This window comes from Pseudonaja textilis, chromosome 4 (genome assembly GCF_049901715.1).
Source record: "Pseudonaja textilis isolate UNSWEBS1 chromosome 4, rPseTex1.2, whole genome shotgun sequence".
Taxonomy (NCBI): Eukaryota; Metazoa; Chordata; class Lepidosauria; order Squamata; family Elapidae; genus Pseudonaja; species Pseudonaja textilis.
This window is the reverse complement of record NC_141993.1, coordinates 53,482,309-53,507,233: the sequence shown is the minus strand read 5'-3', so window position 1 is coordinate 53,507,233 and position 24,925 is coordinate 53,482,309. Positions and strand designations below refer to the sequence as shown.

Genomic DNA, 24,925 nt, shown 5'->3' with positions numbered 1-24,925 from the left:
TCTACCAAACGAATAATTAGCCGGTAGGAATGAAAATAGCAAAACATAACTGGAAGCAAAGATGAAGGGGAGAAGTGAGTGGGGAAACACTTGAAAGGTTCACTTTAACCACTCCACCTACTGGTATTACATGAAGAAAAAGAAATCACGCCACTAGTCAAGGTCTCTTCAGAAGGGCACAGCAGCCTGTGAAAACTTGCAGTGAAAGGCACTGACCAGCGATTGGAGGGGAGGAGTCATTCCTGCCAGAGCATACAGTAGTCAGTTGGAGTGGAAGTGCTTGCCTACAGCACAATGAAGTGCAATGGATGAAATGCACAGCAATCTTGGGGAGGTACAAACTGTGTGTACCAGGAAAAGACAGATAGAAGTTGCCTTTTTAGTGGATTTGGGATGATTAGAGAATGACACAATGTATTTCTGTTTTGGGAAATAATGAGTGGGGCAACTTGGTTGTGCAAATTAGCACTCTGTCCAGTGTTTCCAAAGCTGATGAGACAAAATACAATTTAAAAAAATGTCCTTTAAAATATTGATTTTTAAAAAATGTTCTTACCTCAGAAAAGGAAAACAAAATAAAAGGAAGTGACTATCTTCAAGATATGACAAAGGAGTCTAAGATGTTGCTAATAATTGCTGTTCCTGGTACCTCTACTGTGCTGGATTTTTTTTTATTTGTTAAGAAAGATTAAGTCAATTCTTTCAATTACTTTTAACTTTAAGAGACTACACAGACACATCAATGTTATATCTTGGCAATAACAAACTGGCTTTGTATTCCATCTTCTGGGATGCTTCTTTAACCTTTTGAATCAGACCTATAACTCTGGGATTTCTTCATGGATTGCCATCCCAATTCAACCCTGTTTGGATTTTCAAGATCAGTCAAAGTTGATTAGGTGCCACCATCCACTGTAATATGGAGCTTGCAAAAGGATGGGAAGATGCGAAGGTGTAGTCTTTGCATTAATTTCAACTGTGACTGGACCATCTGTTTTCTTTTCTTCCAGCATATTTAAAGAATCTATATGAGTTGTCTGACTGGATATTAATCAATCTGGAGGGCAGCCAATGATTTGCCATGTGTCTAGTATGTCATGGATGGATCAGCACAAGAACAGATAAAAATACTTTGCACACATTCTTTCTGCATTTCTTAGATTTAGTCTGCCACATAATGCATTATATGATATAGCAATAGCAATAGCACTCAGCTTATGTACTGCTTCGTAATGCTTTATAACTCTTAAAATTAGTAAGATTTCTTATTGTGGCTGGCTTTTTGTACTTAACCATTCTATTGCATTGTGCAAGAAAAGGTCTAACTATCATGTTTTTTACAGAAAAAAATTGAACAAGACCTTAAATTGGGGGTCACTATTGAGTGCATATTTGTTACTATGCTTAGCTTTGAGTTTCAATCTGAAAAACATTTATATAAATATGCTATTATGTTAAGAACAAGGCTGTTCAATGTTTTTTCTTGTTTTTTAGGGAAAATTAACAGCCAGAGAACGTATACTATTGTTATTGGACCCTGACAGTTTTGTAGAATATGACATGTTTGTGGAACACAGATGTGCAGATTTTGGGATGGAATCTGAGAAAAACAAGGTATTGAATATTTGTTTGTTTAAATTCCAGGACTCTTTGTGAGTGGGAAACAATGGCTGTGTCAACTTGTAAATCATTCCTATGCCTGTTCCTGATTTAATGCCCTGATTCTTTTTTTTTTTAATAAAGTTTTATTTGGGTTTTCACACACAAAATACAAGTAAAACATCTTTTTTGAAAATAGCATGGTCCTGGGTTGAATTTCTTTATACAGACACAAAACTCAATTTCATGCTCCTTTTTGTATTCTATTCCATATCTTATACTATTTTACATTTTCTGTATAGTTTTTCCCCTTTTAATTTTCTCAATTTTATTTTGAATCTCATCTCAATTCAAATCATTATATTTATACTTTTGTCTGTTTTGTTTCAATTTGATATTATCTTTTCTCATTAAACAAATTTTCTCCTGTAGTTACTAATTGCAGTATGACACCTTTATATCTTTTAATTACATCCATTCAACTCTTTTTAAAACTTCAATATATACCTTAAGTTTATGACCTTCAATATAATACATAATACATAACTTCCAATCGAATTCTGCTTGGTACATTCTTATAATACACACTATATTCTTTAAAAAAAAAGAAAGATTGTAAATATATGTAATTATAAACCCTCATTCCATTCCAATTCAGTTCTATCATTAATAATCATTAAAATCTTAACATCTTTAACACTTCTTTTCAATTAAATATCATACTTCCTTAAAAACACATATAATCTCCATAATTAATTTTTCCCTTATTTCTCTTCACATATGTTTTATAAATCATTAAATATACCTTTTGTTACATTTATTTATTGACAAGCATTCCACTGAGTTACAATAGCTATTTTATCAGACATTTTAATCATACATTGTTTCATATTTTCTAAAATTATTTCTGCTTCTAATATAACCATACTATCTTATGTACCTTTGCAGAATCCCTTTTTCCATTAAGTTTTCACCCATTATCTCTAAATAGGCCCTGTTTCTCTATATTTTGCTTCTATCCTTTATAACTTCTTTTCCTTTCTGTCTTCCCTCTCATCTTCTCCCTCCCCTTTTTATCCCCTTGTCTCTCTATTTCTAATTCTCTCTTCTGCATTTCCCTCTTCTGTTGCTTTCTGATTTTATATTTATTTTTCACTCTTTTTTTTTGGAGTTGTTTTTCCCAATCTTAAACTTTCCATTCTCTTTCCCCCCTTTCCTTTTTCCCCCCATCTAAGATTACTTGTTCATTAAAGGTGGCTTCTTCTTTGTCGCAATCTTCTTGTTCTGTAAGCATTTCTTGTTGTTTCTCATAATTCCAAATCTCCATTTCTAAAAACTGAAATACGAAGCCAAAAGAACCTCTCCCTTCTTGTGCATCTTCTTTGTACTTTTTAAGTTCCATTTTCAGTTCTTGTAAAAGTGCAGCTATTTTAAACAGTTTTAAACAACCACTGGATTGATTTTAGTCATTCAAAACAATAACCAAGAATCCAGAAATCATCAAGTAATCCAGATAGTTCCAAGTTATATCGTCTTATTTCTTTTTTCGAATTTCTCTTCCTGGGGTTTTTGTTGCGATATTTCAGTTAGAATGTATCTTTTGGAAGTCTTGTTTAGATTTTGCTATAAGTTCTTTTTTAATTCCAGGCAGTCTCCTGCCTTCCAGATCTTACCCTTTTATTCTTTTTCTCTCCTTTCCTGTTTTCAAAAGCTTTTAATTATCCAGAAATCTTTATTATCCCTTTGACTTTTTATTTTCTGCATTAAATGCCTATTGATGTCAAAGTGGATTTTTTTCCAATTTCTTGCTTAAGTCTCTTAGCTGTCAGTATAGGAAAAGGAGAAAACCAAATCTTTTCCCTTTTCTTTCTCCTTCGCAGCTTAAAAATCTTCTTAGGGAACAATGTTACTGTTTTTTAACAGTTTCAATTCCAGGGTACCTTATTTGTTGCTTTTGCTGTTTGACCCGGTCAACCAAAACTTTCTCTTCTTATCTTCCTCCTGCACATTCTTTTCCAGTCGAGTTCTTCTTTGTGGTGGCCATTTCTGACCACCGCTGCAACTGCCTTTGGGAAAGGGAGTAATGGCCAGCTGGGTAGGAGAGATGCGGCTCTCCTCAACCCTGCTGGCAGTCTCCCCCCTCTTCACCACCTCTACGGGGTGGCTTAGCCCCGAAACCAGCCGGCTCGGGGCGCTCCAGCGGTGCGCACGGATTGAAGCCTCGCAGAGACGAGGTTTTGGTCTCTCTGAAGAAGCTCCTTAATGCCCTGATTCTGATCTCTCTGCAAATTGAGATGTCTCCTCTCTATGCATTTGAAATAATTATCTAGATATTTCATAGATTTAATGAGAGTTATTTAGAAGAATAATTTTTCCCCCAACCAATAAACATTATTTTTTACTCATTTCACAATTTGCTGGGTTCATAATAAAGTAGAACTGTTAAAGCATCAAGGTGTTGTATATACATTATGTAGTTGCTTAATTTGGTTTATATAAGTTATGTCAGTTTATGAATTATACTTTATTTGTTTTGTTTTGCAGTATCCTGGGGACAGTGTGGTTACTGGCCAGGGTAGAATTAATGGCAGACTGACTTATGTCTTCAGTCAGGTATTATTGTTTGATTTCCAAATTATGAATATATTCAAGTGATGTTTTTGTGATTTCTCCATTTTAACTAGTAAAGTATTGCTTTTGCACCAAATGTGCTGCTTGTGCTCCCACATCTTATGCAGAATACTATAAGAAGGAATAATCTTAAAATTTCATACTACTTAGGGTGTGATCTAGTTCTGTCTAATGGAATTAACATGTCTCTTCTGTCTAAACCAGGGGTGTCAAACTCAAGGCCCATGGGCTGAATCCAGCCTGCGGGTTGCTTAAATCTGGTCCGTGGTGCCTCTGCCAGGGAAAACGGAGCTCACAAGCTCCATTTTCACTGACAGAGGGTTGCAGGAAGCTGTTGCAGCCGAAAATGAAGCTTGGGAGCCTTTTTTCACTGGCAGAGTGTTCAGGCTGCCAAAGACGCCCCCAACACAAGTGACATCGAGCTGGTCATGCCTACCATGGCCCTGCTCACTCTGGCCCCCTGAAGTCAAGCAACTCTGATGCGGCCCTCAATGAAATTGAGTTTGACACCCCTGGTCTAAACATATTTACATATAGGCTATTTTGATATTTGTATTTTAAAACATTTTACTTTGATCTTAATTTTTTAGGACTTTACTGTGTTTGGGGGAAGTTTATCTGGAGCACATGCTCAAAAGATCTGCAAGGTAAGTTTATAAGGTAGTGCAGGTGGCAGATCTGTCAAAGTTCTCAGTCAGTTGCTATGTAGTTTAAATATAGAAGCATTCTAATATCGTTATGTAAATATTTTTGGTCATCCTTCTCAGATTATAATAATTCAGTTGTTAAAACTGTGGGCGTTCCACTTATGGGATGTTTGCTGAGCAGCTCTTTTATTGGTGGGAGACACGGATCAAAGACTTTTGGTTTTTAAAAAAGTTTAAAATATCATTTTAATTTATGTAAGATTGTGATCCAGTGACTCTTTTTTTTACTATACTATGTAGTGCTTATTAATAGCTTAGCAAAACATAACATTAAAATGCAATGCAAAAATATCACTATTGGATTAATTGGGTTGATTTAATCCTTTTTTGGGGTTTCATCCAAATTTAGCAGTTAGATTTTTATATGGGGAAATCATCTCCAGAGTTATTCCTGTCCCATCCCTGGTAAAATAAGTACTTACATTTGTTAAAATTAGTGTCAAAGCACAATTTTTGTAGTATTTGTGTTGGTGGGGTTTTCTGCTTGCCTCAGTGCAAATGTACTAGATCTAACTATGATGTCAAAAATATTTTTTCTTATAAACTCTGCAGAGAGTAAGATTGAAGAAAAAAATTCCTGTAATAATGAATCATAGATATACATTTATTTTTAATAATACTTAATAATAAGTATAACTGTCTTGATTGCTTATATTATAGAACTCCAAACACCTAGTAAGTATTCAGATATGTAGAAATATATGTATTACGTGTCAAAAGCTAACTGAATATTTTAAAAAATATGAATCTCTTTTGACTCAAGCTTAAATATATCCACATAATATTCTTGGCAACATACTGTAGATGCAGTAGCACAGTTTAGAATTTAGAAGTTGGACAAGTTAATGTTCATGTTCAATCATGAAGTTCATTGAATGACTTTGATCAAGGCAAGTCACTATCTCTCAGTGCAGCCTATTTTACAGGTCTGTGGTGAGGATAATCTGAGATTGAGTTCTGTGTGTATTGCCTGGCATTCCTAGAGCTGGGATATGAAGTAATAATACTAATGTTACCAGGTGCTCATGAATGATGGACAAACCAATAGTTATTAGGAAAGAGAGACTCAACTTAGATTCTGATTATAAACAAAAAGTTATTTAATACAAAAATTGACGAATTTGGTAAGCCATGTAGATGACTTATCTACATCGTCTGCAGTGATATTGTACACACTCATGTGCTTCTGTTTTCCCAGATTATGGATCAGGCTGTTATGGTTGGTGCTCCTGTTATTGGGCTGAATGATTCAGGAGGGGCCCGTATTCAAGAAGGAGTGGAATCCTTGGCTGGTTATGCTGACATTTTTCTAGTGAGAAATCTTTCAGTTAAATATGTGATGACCCAACAAATCATGATATGTATAATACTTTCACCTTATAGTTTAGTAACCACTTTAAATATTCAGTAAAAAGGCACTTAAAGGAAGCATCATTATTTCCTGCTGTTTTTAGATTTTATGCAAAGACGAGGAGGGGTTGATGTCATGATCCAGGGACAAGATGTATATCTTCTTTCTCTTCGTGATTTACTATTAGGGAGAGGTAAGCAGCTTAATGTCCTCCAAATGTTTTGTGTTACAACCCCATAATAATTTACTATTGCCTGTAGCACTTGGCAGTTATGGTGGTTCAAAACATCTGCAGGCGTCAAGTTGCCTATCTTTATGTTACCAAGTTTCCAAGTGGTGTTAGAAGTGACAAAAGAGGTCACCTGAAATAAGTATGTTACTTAAGCATTCATCTAGCTTTGAGAAAGAGAAAGTTATAAAGTATTCTTGGTGCTATTGTCTCATTCAACTATTTTTGCTAATATTGTTAAAAATCCCTCCCCCATCATCAATATTTTATTTATATGTGAGAATATATTTACATTTATTTTTTCTTTATCATTTTTAAAAGACAAAAAGAAAACAAGAAAAGAAAATAATAATATATAAATACAGTATCAAGTGGGCAAAGAAATTATTGAAATTATATAGTGAGTGCTCAATATATTATTGATGAAAAATCAACCATAATTCAGGGTACATTAAATTATTTTTACAATAAGAAAGATGATTTTTGAATCTCTGGGTTGAGTGCCAAAATCAACTCTTGTTATTTTGTTATTCTTCACTGTTTTATTTAAGAATACAATAGGAAGTCCCAGCATGTTTTATAGGCATGAAATGAAATTAAGCCCCTCCCCCCAAATTAAGGCCTATATTAAAACATGCAAAATGGGGGGAATGGTGGGGGGGCTTGCTGTTAGGAAGTACTTTTGTTGCACACCCGGATATGGTGCTGCCTGCGTTGACCCCGATACTAAGTGCCCCACCAATGCTGAGGTCAACATCCAAGCTGTCGCCGCCCGCCTGCCCAAAAATGCAAGGGGGGGGGAATTAAGTCACCCCCAAAAAGACGACCTAGCCATTTTTTCGGGGCTCAAAAAAAAAAAAAAAAGACCCGGCCTTATTATATGAGAAACACGGTAGAAAGAAGAAAAAACTATAAAAACAGGAAAATATTTATTTTCTAATTTCCCCTTTCTACACCTGTCTGATGTACAATATTTATAAACATTTAATTTTGGGTTTTTTTTAGTTTTTGGTCAATATTTGGTGAATATGGATTGATACTTAATGCATTTTCACTGTTTCCTTTTATTTGTATTTTTGCCCTTATGATTAAGTGCCCAGCAAGAAGGAAATGACTACACCCATCATCATTCACATATAAGCCAGGCCAAAAAAAGAAAAAAGTATGAATGAATGGACTGAATCAAGTATCCGTGACAGATGCATTGTTCTTGCTGGGAAAACTATAGGGGCAAAAGGGCAGAAAAGCTACAAGGCTTTTCGTTTGTCTCTGTCTATAGCAACTGTCAGATGTAGCAGCTGTTATTCATGAAGCAGTCAGGATATGTAGAAGCTTGTTGAGTGACAGCTACATGAATTGGTTCATAATGTGGATTCTTAAAATAGGGGGAATGAGAATTTATGACCATGCGTAGTGATTGAATCAAAAAGTCCAGATAGATCTGGTTTATTTTCTTTCTATAGAATTAGTCTTCCTTCCTGCTCATTCTTTTATTTCTGTTTGTTTATTGTAAAAATATTAAAATCTAATACTGTAATTTTCTGCAATATGAATTTCAGAAAGATGGTTGGCAAATATAAAAGATGGTTAGAAGCTTTGGAACATAAAGATATAAAAGATGATTTCTTTTCTTTTATAGAGAAATGTTTTATGTTCTGGAGTAGTGCCACAGATTTCTCTTATTATGGGTCCTTGTGCAGGAGGTGCTGTCTACTCTCCTGCTTTAACAGATTTCACATTTATGGTAAAGGTAAGGATGCAATGTTGTTGGGGTTTTTTTGTAAATTTTATTTGAGTTTTCACAAAAAAAATACAAATAAAACATCTTTTTTGAAAGTAGAGTAATCCTGGGTTACATTTCTTCGTACAGACACAAATTCAATTTCATGCTCATTGTTATGTTCTATTCCATATCTTATTACTGTTTTACATTTTCTGCATAGCTTCTCCCCTCTTTTAATTTTCTCAATTTTATTTTAATTATCTCGTCTCAATTCAAATCATTATATTTATATTTTTTGTCTGTCCTGTTTCAATTATCTATTACCTTTTCTCATTAAACGAAGTTTCTCCTGTAGTTACTGATTGGAGTATGACGCCTTTTTATCTTTTAAGTTTATCCATTTAACTCTTATTTAGGCTTCAATATATACCCTAAAGTTATGACATTCAATATAATACATAACTTCCATTCGGATTTTGCTTGGTACTTTCTTAAAATACACATTATATTCTTAAAAAAAGAAAAAATTATAAATATATGTAATTAAAACAACACATTCCATTCCAATTCAATTCTATCAATGTTAATATTCATTAAAATCTTAACTTCTTTAACATTACTTTTCAATTAAATATACTTCTATGGGAACAATTATAAGCTTTCCATAATTAATTCCCCCCCTTCACTTATATTTTATAAAACATTGACTAATTAAAATGTTCCCATCCCTTCCAAATTCAATTTTCTCATTTATTTTATTTCACTTATTTTATTAACAAACATTTCACTAAATTACACTAACTATTTTATCCCTCATTTTAATCATACATTGTTTCCAATTTTCTAAAGTTATTTCTATTGCTAATATAACAATACCTTTACAGAATCCCTTTTTCAGTTAAATTTTCACCCAATCTTGTTCCGGTCCTTTGTAACTTCTTTTCCTTTCCTTCTTCCCTCTCTTCTTCTCTCTCCCCTTTTTACCCCCTTGTCTCTCTACCTCTATTTCTCTCTTCTGTATTCCCCTTTTCTGTTGCTTTCCAGTATTATACTTATTTTTTAAATTATTTTTCTTTTCTTTGGTTGTTTTTTTAAGTCTTAAATTCTCCATTCTCTTTCCCCCCTTTCCTTTTTCTTCCCCACATAGAATTACTCGTTCATTAAAGATGGCTTCTTCTTTGTCCCAGTCTTCTTGTTTTGCAGACGTTTCTTGTTGTTTCTCATAGTTCCAAATTTCCATTTCTAAGAATTGAAAAATGAAGCCAAAAGAACCTCTCCCTTCTTGTGCATCTTCTTTATACTTTTTAAGCTCCATTTTCAATTCAACCAGAAGTAGTGCCATTGTATAAATTTTTAAACAACCACCCGATTAATTTTAGTGATTCAAATGCAATAACCAAGAATCCAAAGATCATCAAGTAATCCAAATACACGCAAGCTGTTTCGTTTTGCTCTTTTTTTTCACTTTCTCTTCCTGGGGTTCTACTGTTAAGTTACAAAGTTTCAGTTAAAATGTATCTTTTAGAAGTCTTGTTGAAGTTTTACTGTAGATTCTTTTTAATTCCAGGCAGTCTCCTCCCTCTTTCCAGATCCTGCCCTTTTATTCTTTTTCTCTCCCTTCCTGCTTATGAAATTTTTTTTTAGTGTCCAGAAATCTTTATTATCCCTTTGACATTTTGTTTTATTTTCAGCTTAATTGCCTGTTGATGTCAAAGCGGATTTTTCCGATGTCTTATTTAAATCTCTTAGTTGTCAGTATAGGGAAGGAGAGAGAAGAAAAAAAAAACCAAACCTTTCCCTTTTCACTTTCCTTTGCTGCTTCCGACTCTTCTTTGGGAGCGATGTTATTTTTTTGTAAATTTAAATTCCAGGGTACCTTAGTTGTTGCTTTTGCAATTTAACCCGGTCAGCCAAAACTTTCACTTCTTCTCTTCCTCCTGCACATTCTTTTCTGGTCGAGTTCTTCTTTGAGGTGACCATTTCTGACCACCGTTGCAACCGCCTTCGGGAAAGGGAGTAATGGCCAGCTGAGGAGGAGAGATGTGGCTCTCTTCAACTGTGTTGGCAGTCTCCCCCCTCTTCACCACCTCTACGGGGTGGCTTTGCCCCAAAACCAGCCGGCTCGGGGCGCTCCAGCGGCGAGCCCAGACCGAAACCACGCACGATCGCGGATTTCTGTCTGTTGCCGAAGGAACTCAAACCAGAAGGGCCGGTAAGGATGCAGTGTTAATTGCCATTAGCTATATTCTAAAACATATTAAGCCATGACCTTTAGCTTGATTTTGAAGCTTGATTCTTAACAGATATAATCAGGATTTTGATGTTCAAGTTGGCTAATGGAGACTTCTAAGCAAATCATGCCTAGAATAGAAGAACTATAAAATGAAACAATCTTGCCTTTTTACATTTTAAAATCAAGGAAAAGTAGAAACAGGAGACTATGAGTTTTCGTCCCATCTTAAACATGAAAGTCGGGTGGATGACTTGAGTCATTTACTCTTAGCCTAAACCACATAATCTTCCTTCTCCTATTTTCCTTTAACAACAATCTAAAAATAAATCCTTATGGTGTAAAAACAAAACTAAAAACGTAACTAACTTTAAAAACCGATATAACACCTTATGCTGACAGATAAATGCAGAATGCACCAATTATCGCTGCAAGCAAGAGGAAAATCTTATACGCACAAAATCCATCTGTGCCTTGTATAACTTTGTAAACACCAAACTTAAAAACTCAAAAAACATCCCACCTCTAAAAGGTCCTAATGGGAAAGACTATAGCAATGAAGCCATTAAGGCAAACCTCTAACACGTTCTTCAGTTCAGTCTTTGTAATCATTAATGGCTCATGCCCCACATTTCCTAGTCATACGACAACTAATTGCAATGATCTACAAATAGACTTTACTGAAGATAACGTAGAAAATGCACTACACCAACTAAAACCAACCTTATCTATTGGCCCTGATGGCTTATGTGCATTCTTCTTAAAAAAGCTCTCCACTACCATAGCAGAACCACTAAGCATAATATATGAGAAATCATTCAGAACCAGCTCCTTACCAAACCTATGGTCTTTAGCAATGGTCATTCCTATTTTCAAAAAAGATGACCCCTGCCTGGTTGAAAACAACAGACCAACCTCATTGTGTTGTGTCACGTGCAAAGTTATGGAATCAATTATTAATCAATGCATTACCTTCCACCTAGAGTCAAACAACTTACTCTCCAATAAACAATTTGGTTTTAGAAAAAAATTCTCCTGCAATTTGCAACTTCTACACTGCAAAAACATATGGACTACACTACATGACCAGGGTAAAGCAATAGATATAATTTACATTGACTTCTGCAAAGCCTTTGACTCAGTGGTACATGACAAACTACTATTAAAATTAAATTCTTACAGCATTTCCAGATTCCTTCACAAGTGGATTGCTGCCTTCCTCTCGAACAGGCAACAAATAGTAAAAATAGAAAATGCCCTATCAAACCCTGCACCACTTATCAGCGGTGTCCCCCAAGGAAGCGTTGTAGGACTCACACACTTTACATTCTATATAAATGACCTTTGTGATCACCTTATTAACAACTGCATCCTGTTCGCTGATGATGTATTCAACACCACCGTCAATGCTACCATCCTCCAAAAAGATCTTGATTATGTGTCTGAATGGTCTAACAGTTGGCAACTCCAAATCTCGACCAACAAATGCTCTGTCCTACACATTGGTAAAAAAAAAATATCTTTACACCAAATACAAGCTAGGTGGATATGACCTTATTGATGACCCTCACTCTGTCAAGGACCTTGGAGTTCTCATATAGAATGACCTAAGCGCCAAAGCTCACTGCAACAGTATTGCCAAAAAGGCTTTAAGAGTTGTATATTTAATTTTATGAAGCTTCTCCTCTGGTAATACTGATTTGCAAACTAGGGCATTCAAAACCTTTGCTAGACCAATACTTGAATTCAGCTCTGCTGTCTGGAATCCGCACTGTATATCAGACATAAATACAATTGAGCGACTCCAGAAGTATTTTACCAGAAGAGTACTACATTCATCTGTTTGCAACAGAATACCCTACACCACCAGACTTGAGATTCTAGGCTTAGACAACCTTGAACTACGCTGGCTAAGATTGGACTTAAGCATAGTACATAAAATCATATGTTACAACGTCTTACCAGTTAATGAATATTTCAGCTTTAACCACAACAACACAAGAGCACACAACAGATATAAACTTAATGTAAACCACACCAAACTCGATTGCTGGAATTCACTACCTGATTCTGTTGTCACCTGGTCAAACCCCCACTCCTTTACCCTCAAACTAACCTCTATTGACCTCACCCCATTCCTAAGAGGTCTGTAAGGGTATGCATAAACACACAATGATGCGTACCATTCATGTCCTATTGTCCCCAATTATTAGTTCTATTTCTTACATTTAAACTTATGTTCTTATTTCTATTGTATTGTAAGCTTTTTACAAAATAAATAAATAAATAAAAATAAATAAAACACTTACACCAAAACTATTATTTATAGTTATAAATACTATTATTTATCCAATGAAGGGAAACAAAAGCAGAGGTGGAGCACAGATTACCCACCTATATTGTGTGGCATGAAAAGGATACCAATGTTCCCTGGGTCGTTTCCTAGGGCAGCAGAACAGAAAAAAGATGAGACTGCAGAACTGAATGAGCCTAATTTTGTTCAAAGGCTATCAGTTCTCACAAGTGCCTCTAAGATACCCAGCATAAAGAAAATATGACAATTTAGGCTGCAAGTTTAAGGTATTCAGCTTCACAGACTGTATTCTTACTGCAGTTTTTCTTTTTAGTGCTATGATGCATTTGTTAGGACCTATAAATTGCCATTGTTAGAAATTATAGAATGTTCAGATAGGAAGCATTCAGAAGTAACATATCTTACCTAAAATTGGTTTTATACTTTTTCATAGTTTTCAAATATTTTGAGAAATATGTGTTAAAAATTAGAGATAATGTAAATTTATGTGTTGTTTGAATACACATTATTTTTTTCCATTACGTTTTCCTTTTTTGTAGATACTTGGAATATTAGATTTGCACCTCATTCTTTTCCATTTGTTTTTTCTAGGATACATCCTATCTATTTATAACTGGTCCTGATGTAGTCAAATCAGTTACCAATGAAGATGTAACTCAGGAACAACTTGGGGGTGCGAAGACGCATACTGCCGTATCAGGTCAGAACTGGCTAATTTATTTACCATTACTAATTCTGTGATTATGACATTATAAATTCATGAGTTCTGGAAAAATACATTTATTCAGGATAAATTAAGATTTAAGTGGAGATTCTTTAGAATGCTTGCTTATTTTTTTATTTTTTGGGCCACTGTATGAATTTTGCTTTGATTATGTATTCATGAACTGCACCTTTTTTCCACTTTTTTCTCTGTACCATGGCTGCATTCGTAATTTTTAGCTATTTATCTCATACTATTGAATGGCATATTTTACTAATTTAAAAAGTAATTCTCAAATTTTCCATGAGGGAGAGTGATAATTATATAATGATAATTATTAAAGTTTCTTTTCATTTTTGTTTTTTATGAACAGCGAGTAATTAAAATGGAAGAATTCAAAACATAGGAAAAAGTTTTTTCTCTGTGTTGGAGAATCCATTTGAAGCATTTAGAATATTCCTGAAGGTATCCTTTTATTAGACAATAATAATAGCCATTTATCATGCAGTTCATGCTACAACATCCAATCCATGCCCTCTAGGTTCTGGCAAAAGTCATTTGGATGGAATTTTATTCAATTTTTTTTTTGGAGTAGTTGAAGAATCTTTGAAGTAATTTGCTTCCAAAATTTGTCAAAAGAAATCATGTTTCATGTTTTAGATTAGTTAATTTTGGTTGCACATTGCTCTTTGGTCATTGCAGGTATTTTTAAAATAGTATTGTAACTGATTTTTTGAATTTGAACTTTGTTCTTTTTCTTTGTAACAGGGGTTGCACATTGTGCTTTTGAAAATGACATAGATGCTTTGCTCAACCTTAGGGAATTTTTTAATTTCCTACCACTTAGTAACAAGGAGCTAGCTCCTGTCAGAGAATGCCATGACCCTAGGTAAGTAAGTACATTTTGCATAAGTAAAAACATCCTGACACTCAGAGAAGTGTTGTTTCTTTATTCATTTTGAGAATAACATTCTTAGGCAGCTCCATTATCTTGAGTGGTGGGATGGGTAACTGCTAGACATTGTGGGAACTCTTCCAAAGGGATGATGGCCATAAAGCTAAAAAGTAAAAACTCAAAAATTCTTATTTTTACAGCAATAGAACAGTGTGGTTTATTACATTGTTGCTGATATGATGTGTCTATTTTTTCCTCTTAATTCTAGGCTTTTGTTGATAGTTGTTTTTTTAGTTGATTTGGTTGGAGAGCTAATAATTGTTAATGGTTGGAAATATAAATATCCAGATTCTTAGTAATATTGGGAGGATGAGTATGTACCAATTTAATATTTTACATTCAGTTTTGTGGAGTGATCAATCAATAGTTACTTCATCCTCTCAACAGTCTGAATCAATATGATTAAATTTATTGAAATTATCCTTGATTATACTTATGAGTTACAGGAATATTTCTTTCTCATGGTATATTGTAAATGTCTTGCTTTTCATTCCATTTCTTTAAAGTAACCGTTTAGTACACGAGCTGGATACAATTGTCCCAATGGAATCAACCAAAGCTTATGACATGTTGGATATTGTACATGCGGTAAGATTTGTACACCATAATGTGACAGTGCTGTGAGAAAGGAATATGGCTTTTTTTGCTTTTTCAAATGATCTTGTAGTGTAAATTATATTTGGTAATTACTGTGCAATATATACTGTGCTTCTGTCTTGATCAAGGGCCTTCAAACTTAGCAAGTTTAAGACTTGTGGATTTCAACTCCCAGAATTCCTGAGCTAACATGACTGGAGGAGGAATTCTGGGATTTGAAGTCCACAAGTCTTAAAGCTGTCAAGTTTGAAGACCCCTGGTCTTGATTTTACTGCACGTATGATATATAACAAAGGCTATATTAAAGTGCATATGAAGATTTAGTAAATTCCATTGTATTTAAATGATAACATTAAATGAACATACACCTTTTGAGGGGTGGAATCTAGAGCTGCTTGTTGATCTTTCTTCAACATTTTTTAAAAATAAAAACATTTTTATTTAAATGTAACTGAAGAGAACATGTTTGAGGCATGGTTATTGAAAAAGAGATGGGAGAACATTTTGTTTCTCACTTAGAACAATTAGACTTTAATGCTGATTGCAGAGAAATTTACAACAGTCAAAACACTGCCTGACACAGCACAGAATGGCTCCCAAGCTTGCCTGGCAGTAGTAAGAGGATCCTGTTGACTTTCAGTCAGTCAAGTGTATTTCATTATTTATTTATTTATTTTATTTTATTTTATTTTATTTATTTATTTATTTATCAAGCAGTTATAAGATAATATGTATAAGTATAAACATAGTTATGAATACATGAAATGAATACATAGAAAAAAATAAAAAGAAACAATAGGACAGGAACGGTAGGCACATTCGTGCGCTTATGCACGCCCCCTCCAGACCTCTTAGGAAAGGGGTGAGGTCAATAGTAGACAGTCTAAAGTTAAAGTTTTTGGGGTTTGGGGAAGAAACCACAGAGTCAGGTACAATATTCCAGACATTGACCATGCTGTTGCTGAAGTTGTATTTCCTGCAATCAAGTTTGGTGCGGTTTACTATTGCTCTTGTATTGTTATGGCTGAAGCTGAAGCATTCATTGACAGGTAGGACATTGCAATATATAATTTTATGTTGTGACTCCGGGATTTGAATCTGGTCCATCAGCAGATATGAGCTCGAGTGAAGAGGATCTGGCACTGAGATTTGAGCCTGCATTGTTGAGTGATTTTGAAGGTAGCCAGGATGAGGAAGTGGACTTACCTATGAGAGACGAACTTAATTTATTGAAGGGGTCAGAGTCCTCCCTCGAAGATCCCTCTCTGATTGCACAGCAGCGGGGAACAGATAATCAGAAAAACGTGCGAGAGGTTTCAAGTGAGGAAGAGCGCTTTGAGGGATCTTGGCTTGATGTGAGAAATAGACGGAGATTGAGACGTCAATCTCAATTGGGAAAGAAGCGTCAAGCCAGTGATTAATGAGACTAATACGCCCTCTTTAGGGGATAAAAGGAAACGGATTGGCTTGAGAAGTTTTCCCAGAAGCAAAGTGTATTGTTGGAGCGAAAGTACTGTGAAGATTTTCTGAGGCATTGTGGTTTATAGGCACTTCAGGATTGCCAAACATTTCGGAATTACTGCTGAGGACTGGAAAAACCTCAGCAATTTTCTTTGTTGGGGTTTGCTTTCAGTTGCTTATATTTTTGGAACTTTAGAGTTTTGATTGCTCACCTGTGGATACAGGTGAGACATAACAATTTTATGTAGTATACTTAGATCAGACCGAACGTGACGCAGCATAAAGAGATTGGTCTGTAATTTTCAACTAGGCTGAGGTCTCCCTTTTTGAAGATGGGGATGACCGTGGCTTGTGATCATAAGTTTGGCAAGGAGATGGTCCTGAAAGATTTTTCAAAGATTATACTTAGAGGCTCGGCTATGGCAGTGGATAGCTTTTTAAAGAAGTAGGCAAATATTCCGTCTGGTCCAATAGAGAGATGGTTTTAGATTGCGTAGTGCTTTTTCAAAAATTTTCAATTTGCCCTCTTTGAAATTATTCCTTCATTTAATTGTTATTTCTGGACTGTATAAACATCCAAATAATAACCCTGTTGCTAAAAACTGCCTTTTCTGTGTCCTTGACTGAGCCAGGCTCTTATATCAATAAACTGATTTGTAGAATGGCAAGTTTGATACCAATGAAACTGTATTTATCAATGTCTTTGGATCTCTACCCAAGAATGAGGAACAGATTATTTTACAAAAGCTAAATAGACTTATGAGAACTTTGGTAGCAGTTGTTGGCACAACTGAGCCACTTTGAACTTGTATCACCTAAAACTTTGTGTCATCTTTTCTCATGAGATGAGCTGAATCCATGATATGGAATCTTTTAAATCTTGTTGGGCCCACCTGTACTGTGCCTTATATCTTTAATTTTGGATGTTCCTATAGAAATATATTGGTCTACTTTCCAACTTAAAAAAGGGCATCAAACTCTACAATAATTGAGACAGTTCCATGTGTAAGTTCATGCTTCTTTCAGGTCTCTGTTGCTGCAAAGGAAATTCCTGATATATACCTGCCATAATTGGAGATCTCAGAGGTTTAACCAGATTATTAGTTTATTTATTTCTCACATGTAAAAACCAATAAATATATAAATCATTATAAAATATTTTTAAATCATCATTAAAAATAAAACTATTAAAATCTGTATTATACAAACTACACAGAGAATGTAAGTATTTACTACAATGGAGCCATGTAAGAATGTTTCCAGATCCCTGAGATCCCAAGGCCCGATTACCTAGTTAGAGTTCTAGGTGCCAGTAATTCAGTATCCATTCTTTCTTGCAATAATCCTGGCTATAAAATGAAGAATTTAATTGTGTTCATTTTGGAATATATTAGCATTATTGATAGCTTTTTTTTCTCCAATAAATGTGGGCTATAGATGACATATTTCTAGCTGAGTAATTTCCTTATATAGTTAAAGCATTACTCGGTGTACAAAAATGGAAGCTTAATGATCGCCACAAAATTTAAATTTAACAACTTTGCAATTCCCACATTTTTTCCTCTGCTTCCTATTCAGATTTGCTAAAGCTCACTTTTATTCCTTGAATACTCTCAAAAATTCATGAAATTTGGTGTTGGAGAAGACTCCTGAGAATATCATGGAATGGTCAAGAAAGCAAACAAATGGATCCTAGAAAAATCAGTCCAGAGTTCTCAAGGTTGCAAGTCACAAGGATCAAATTATTGCATTTTGGACACATTATGTGAAGACTTAGCTCTCTTGAGAAGTCTATAATACTGGGGAAAGTGGAAAGAAAATGAAAAAAAGGATCACCACCAGTAAGGTGAATGAACTCAATCATAGTGATAGTGGAAGATCTAAGAGACTAGTCAAAGACAAATTAGCAGTTACTAAGAGCTGACACTGTTATGATACCGTAACACTGAATCATCTATCATACCTCTCAAAATAGAACTCTGTTAGTATGGGGGAACAAGGTAATTTTAATCCACTGGTGTTTTTCAGTGTTTTAAAAATTACAGGAATTTTAAATAATTACAAATATTTAAAAATAGAGATTAAATATTTTGAAATAATTATCAAAGTAATAGCTGCCAGAAATTTAAGGATTGGTCTTTATAAATGTTTGCTTGTAGTAGTGTGAAGAGAAACATTGAGAACAGTATGTTGAAAAATATTTTTAAAATCTTATTTTTCTTGATTCTGAATCTTTCTTGAATCTTGATTTCTTGATTCTGATATCTGTAAGAGCACATTTCATTATTTTGCTGAATATTTGAATCTAATTTATGCAGGTTGTTGATGAGAGGGAATTCTTTGAAATCATGCCTTCCTATGCCAGAAACCTAATTATTGGATTTGCTAGAATGAATGGAAGAACTGTTGGAATAGTTGGTAACCAACCTAAAGTAGCTTCAGGTATGATTCTGGCAGCTCTGTGTTTCTAAGAAATGAAGTTAGAAAAGTTCCAATTTCTGTAATCTGGATAGGAAATTGCTGCTAAAATATGTTGGGAGTTGTTGGGATTTTCATCAGTTGTGTTTTAGCTGTCTTGAATTTCTTCTAACATGAATTATCTTTAAAATAATCCTCACCCAAGGTTTTTTTGGCCATAGGTCAAGGTTGGTTCAATATTTTCCATGTGGTAGTTTAGCATAGAGAAATTGCTTTATATCTTGCTTTAATGATATTTTCCAAATATTCTTGATATTTGATATTTATGTTAATATTGAATTATAGGTAGTCCTGATTTATTGACTACAGTTAAGACCAGCAATTCAGTGATTTTGTGAAATAGCAACTGTACTTATGACCTTAGTCCAGCTTCCTTTGCTTGTGAAGGTTGTAAATGCGACCTAATGGTCGTAAAGTTACTTTTTCATTACTGTCATAACTCTGAAAATTGCTACAAAGGGAAATGTTAAATGAGAACTACCAATATATTGAATTGAAGCAGACAAATAGTGACACTTTGGTACAAATGTTTAGAACATTTGAGTTTCCAAACAAATTATTTTATTCATACACTTTGAATAGTAACAGCTAGCTGCTTCTTCTGCCAAATATATTTTATTGGTTTAACTTTGGTAGCAAAGAATGTGTGTTCAGAACCTAGACATTGATAAACCTAATATTTTAGAAATGAATCATAGGACCAGTCTCCAATTATATTAGGGTCAGTTTCAGTCATTTCATCTGGGTACATAGTAATGGCTAAAACTGTCGACAAAAGTATATGAATAAACTTAAAAGCTGAACTAGAGCCAGAAAGCTGACAAAATATCTGATAGCAGGAAATATTGATAATTAGTATTGATAATACCATTGAAGTTGGGTAGCTATAACAAATTTGAATAAATGAATGTATAATTAAAATTCCTGGATAAAAGATAGCAATAGCACTTACTTATATACCGCTTTATAGTGCTTTACATCCCTCTCTAAGCAATTTACAGAGTCAACATATTGTTCCCAACAATCTGGGTCCTCATTTTACTGACCCCAGAAGGATGGAAGGCTGAGTTAACCTTGAGCCTGGTGAGATTTGAACTGCCAAATTGCAGTCAGTCAGCAGAAGTAGCCAGTAGTCTGCATTCTAACTATTGCGCCACCGCGGCTCAGTGGTTCAAAGATCAGTACTACTTAGTGTTTGGTAGTGAAATAGATGATTTTGTTTACATGTTATACACCTAAAATTTAACAGGCTGTGTGTAGAAGTTTGTTTATTCAAATAGTTGTTGGTAAAAAATGTGTTTGCTACTTACCAAGCTCATTGCTTAAGCATTTTTGTAAACAAGCAATTTTGTGCCATGATCACTGACATATGGAATTTTTAAAATATTCTGAAATGATATTTTACAATATTTCCTTTCTTTTTTGAAAATTAGGCTGTTTGGATATAAATTCTTCTGTGAAAGGAGCCCGTTTTGTTCGCTTCTGTGATGCTTTCAACATTCCTATAATCACATTTGTAGATGTGCCTGGATTTTTACCAGGTAAATTGTTCTGCATCTCCCTTGTTATCTAACTGATTTAATTGAAAGAGTCTTGTATTTAAGAAATATTTACCTTTTCTTGTAATTGTGGAGATAAACACACATTTAAAAATTTATAAGAGGCATATTGATTCTTTGCTGGAGCAATATGAAATTTTCTACATTCATAATACAAAAGGATTTGCCTCTTCATTCTTCTGAACTGCCATTTTTCATTATTCCATAAGGAAAAAATGAACATTTATTATATGTATACTGTATTTCTATGAAAGCCTTATATGCAGAATTCTGTTCTAACTTTATAATCTAGTAAAGAATGAGCACCTGTATATAACTTTTCATTTTATTATTGGCATGTTTTTACTAAGGCAGAAAAAAAGAGACTGGACTCCATGGTTCCATCTCTTTTTATGAGGCAGTGGAAATACGTATTTTTGTCATGGGAATTAAGTGACAAGGGCCTTTATTTAATCAATTTTGGCAGAAGAAAAGGCCCCAGTGGATGTGGAGAAGGACTAAGGTGGGTAGAACAAAGACATGCCCATAGCTAAGGTCAAATATTGCTGGTTGTAGTGGCTGGAAGTTTGAATACTGGATAGGGAATGGGGAAGAAAGACCAGAATAAAAAAAAAAATAAGAAAGCTCTTAAAATAATTCTGGATACTAAAAAGGGAGAGTTCTCTTCCTCACCAGTATACAGGGAGGAACTCTCCTATGTAAATATCCAGAATTATTTAATAAAGCCTTGCTTTTATTTTTGTGTCTCTCATCCAGCTCTTCAACAGAATCCTAATCTATATTATGACCAGCAACACTAAGAGTTTCTGGTAGAATATTTTACTCTATTTTATTTTACTATTAACTGATTTTAGAGTTAACTTTGCATGTTTTCTAATTCAAAAAAGGACACTGAAATAATAAACCTGCAAAAAATAATTAGAGGGTAGGTCGCCCATCTCAAAATTTTAATAGCAATATTTATTGAACAAACATGTCACTGTTGAATCCTAGATTAAAAGAGCTGCCCAAAAAACTTTCCTTTGAGTGTAGATCTGTTAATCTTACGTAAAAGTGTAGAAATGCAATTATGCATTCCATTTATGTTATAGTAACTTTAATAACAGTTGTGACTTCAACTCCTGTTGTTTCTAGGGACTGCTCAAGAATATGGGGGAATTATACGTCATGGTGCAAAGTTGCTTTTTGCTTTTGCAGAAGCAACTGTGCCAAAAATCACTGTTATCACGAGGAAGGTAGGTTATTTATATATTTGACTGCTCAACTCACTATAAGGCTGGGTGTTATGGAGGCTAAAAGCGTCCAATAAAATGTGATTTGAAGTTGTATTTTATTTATTGCTATCTGCTGTAACTTTGTGAATATGTTAACATAATCACGACAGATAGTTCTTTGATTATCTTTCTATTTGCATATATATTGTTGTGCCCAGTAGAGTTTTATTAGAACATTCTAGAAGTGACCTTTTAGGTAGGATCTGGAATAGTCACCCTCTCACTGCACAAACTGAAATCTACAGGTACTTCACATGGCTACTACAGGATACTACAGTTCCTTCACATAGCACCATGGTCCCTATCCAGACCGTATACTGGGCCTGTATGGGGAATAAGAACTTACAAATGAACAGATAATTTCTGGAAGTATGACCAAAAAGTTAAGATCTTACAAAAGGCTATTGGGAATTTTTGTGGTAGGAAGAGAGAGATCAGAGATGAATAAACTGAGAAATGTCTAATAGTTGTTGAAAACATTCATTTAAATCCCAATGCTACAGTGGTAAAAATAAGAAAAAAAAAGTTGGCTCTGGGATATATGCTACAAGGAATAGAAGATTGACAAAATAAGACTACCAAAATATTTAACTGTAAAACCAGTATTTACTTATTCGTCATATACAGAAACCAGTATATTCTACTGTAATTAAAGTACTTAACCTATCTCAAAAATATTACCTACTGTATGGAGGAGCATTAGGAAAAAATGTTATGGTCTATTTCAAGGTTCTATTGTGTCAAATAGCATTGGGATACAAAAATTCTGTTTCCTAGTTACAATTCAAGGGTTTCATGCAACAGGATCTTAGTTATATAAAACCTACTAAATATTTTACTATTGATTTATGACTAGTGTAGCCACTGTTCTGAGTATTGTTCTGTATAGTGCTTCCTTGTTTCATACTTAGTGTCAAATGTATCAGATACCTTGTACATGAAATTTTGTCCTTTGTGAATAGAGGAAGATGAATACATTTCAGAAAATTGGGGTAAATAATGAAATTAACTTAAGTAATATTGTAGTCTCATTATTTATGCATGTGTTATCATTCTGTATTTGTACCTGCTATCAAACATAAGGGTTGAATCATGGCAGTTTGTGACTGTTACCCTATTTCTTGTTCTAGGCTTATGGTGGGGCCTATGATGTCATGAGCTCAAAGCATCTACGAGGAGATGCAAATTATGCTTGGCCAACGGCAGAGGTAGCAGTAATGGGTGCTAAGGTAGATACGTTTTCCTGCAGTATTACAGCAATTTGTCTCTCTTCCCTTTCCCACTTAAGACAACTTACCTACTTTGCATGTGGGAATTGTTTCCACTGAGGACTTAAAAGAAACTGAATTTTAGTAATTTTATATTATTGTCTGTTACCTTAGGGAGCTGTCCAGATCATTTTTAGAGGAAAGGGGGCACATGCAGAAGCAGAATATGTAGAAAAGTTTGCAAATCCGTTTCCCGCTGCAATCAGAGGTATGCGTCTTTTAAGAATTTTACTGAAAATTTGAAATTTTTGATTTTGCACTCAAATTTATTAACCATCTTTTTTTTTAGTGAACAAGATCTGATTATTATAATGGCTGCTTTTCAACTAAGTTTTCTTAGCTTAACATTTATCATTTGACAATCCTCTATTGAAGGCTTGTGATGGCTTCTCCTTTCTTAATCGTTTGAGCAGGATGCAGAAATCCCAGGGAACTTAACTAGCAGCAATATTTCATTCCGGGATTGACCTATATTAGTGTCATGCCCCTGGTGGAGACTGACTCTGAGGGAGAGGAGGAACAGCTGACGGAGTGGAAGTGTGGCTCCGGAGGCTGGGGAAGGACAGAGGCTGGCTGAGCAATCAGAGGAAGACCCAGGTCCATCCCCTCCTAGGGCACGCAGGGAGGAGAGGATAAGGGAGAGACATGGTCTACTCGGGAGGAGAGGACCTTGATCCTCTTCATGGGCTGCAGCTGTTACAACTGAATAAGAGAATGGACACGCGTACAGGAAAGCACTGGAAACAAAGTGTGGAAATATCTCTCGTTTATGGTTCCTCTCTGAGTTTTGCATTCTTCCCAGTGTGTGTTCTGTTATCTGTGGATGTCCTCCAGCCCTTATCTTGCCTGGTTTGTGTTGCTTTTTTCCTCCTCCTTGTAACTGTTTGTGTGGGAATTTTTTGTCTTCTGTCAAGGATATTCGGAGCTTGGAAACAAAGTGAAGGAATAAAAGGGGCTTCACCTGTTTTCTGTGACTGTGTTTGTTTTGTATCCCACCCTGGGTCATCACAATTAGTTATTCCATGTGTCACAGGATGTTGGGTATCTATAAAATCCACTGCCCTTTTGCCAAACTCTGGCTATTTCCCTTCGCAGCCTTATACAGAAAACAAAAATATGACAAAAAAACCTTTACTTCAGAATGACACATATCTCAAATTTATTTTGCTGATTATCAGGTAACATTGTACTTAAGTTAAATAATGCTGAAATTGCTTTTGAGTTCTGACTCTGGAGAATACTGGCCACCTCCAAAATGTTCACTGAATTGTTCACTGAAGGTAGTCAGTCAGCATTGCCTTGGTAGTTGTTAAATAAGGAGTTAGTTGTAAGGTAGAACTTACTTTTTTAAAAATGTAATATGACCAGTTATGGGCTACGTATTCAATAGACCCTCCTCCCCAGAAGCATAATTTTAGCACATGGGCAATTTTTTATACCTTCATTCAAGAGCTGATGTAGTGAGAACAGTGTTAATACTCCGGCTTATATGCTGCTTCGATATTTGGATGTATAAATTAGTCAGCATATATGGAGAGCAAGACTTTCCTAAAACCCAAATGACTACATTAGAGGATAGTAAATGTGTTCATAGATCATAAGTACCATAACAATTATGCACTTATAAGGAATAAGGGTCCCCAACTCCAGTCTGCTTAAACTTGATCTGTCAGTAGATGATGCAGCTCAAATTGAATTGGGATTCATGATGTCCTTCTTAGAGGTTTGAAAAAATTGTATTTATAAAGAAAAAGCTATTTTCAATGATGCTCTTTCAGATATGGAGAAAAAAGAAATTGAATAGTTTAAACCAGGGGTTGCCAACCTTTTGGACCTCAGGGATCAT

At 34.7% G+C, this 24,925-nt stretch overlaps 1 protein-coding gene across 1 annotated transcript in view; it reads left to right on the top strand.

Moving 5' to 3' along the window:
• Positions 1-24,925, top strand: part of PCCB (propionyl-CoA carboxylase subunit beta) — a 31,931-nt gene that overhangs the window by 1,558 nt on the left and 5,448 nt on the right. Inside the window, exons 2-14 of the mRNA XM_026701354.2 lie at positions 1,495-1,614; positions 4,144-4,212; positions 4,821-4,877; positions 6,136-6,249; positions 8,157-8,267; positions 13,376-13,484; positions 14,256-14,376; positions 14,949-15,030; positions 18,819-18,942; positions 20,412-20,519; positions 21,672-21,772; positions 22,942-23,040; positions 23,194-23,287. Of these exons, the coding sequence (XP_026557139.1) occupies positions 1,495-1,614; positions 4,144-4,212; positions 4,821-4,877; positions 6,136-6,249; positions 8,157-8,267; positions 13,376-13,484; positions 14,256-14,376; positions 14,949-15,030; positions 18,819-18,942; positions 20,412-20,519; positions 21,672-21,772; positions 22,942-23,040; positions 23,194-23,287 (1,309 nt within the window). The remainder of the gene's footprint in view (positions 1-1,494; positions 1,615-4,143; positions 4,213-4,820; positions 4,878-6,135; positions 6,250-8,156; positions 8,268-13,375; positions 13,485-14,255; positions 14,377-14,948; positions 15,031-18,818; positions 18,943-20,411; positions 20,520-21,671; positions 21,773-22,941; positions 23,041-23,193; positions 23,288-24,925) is intronic.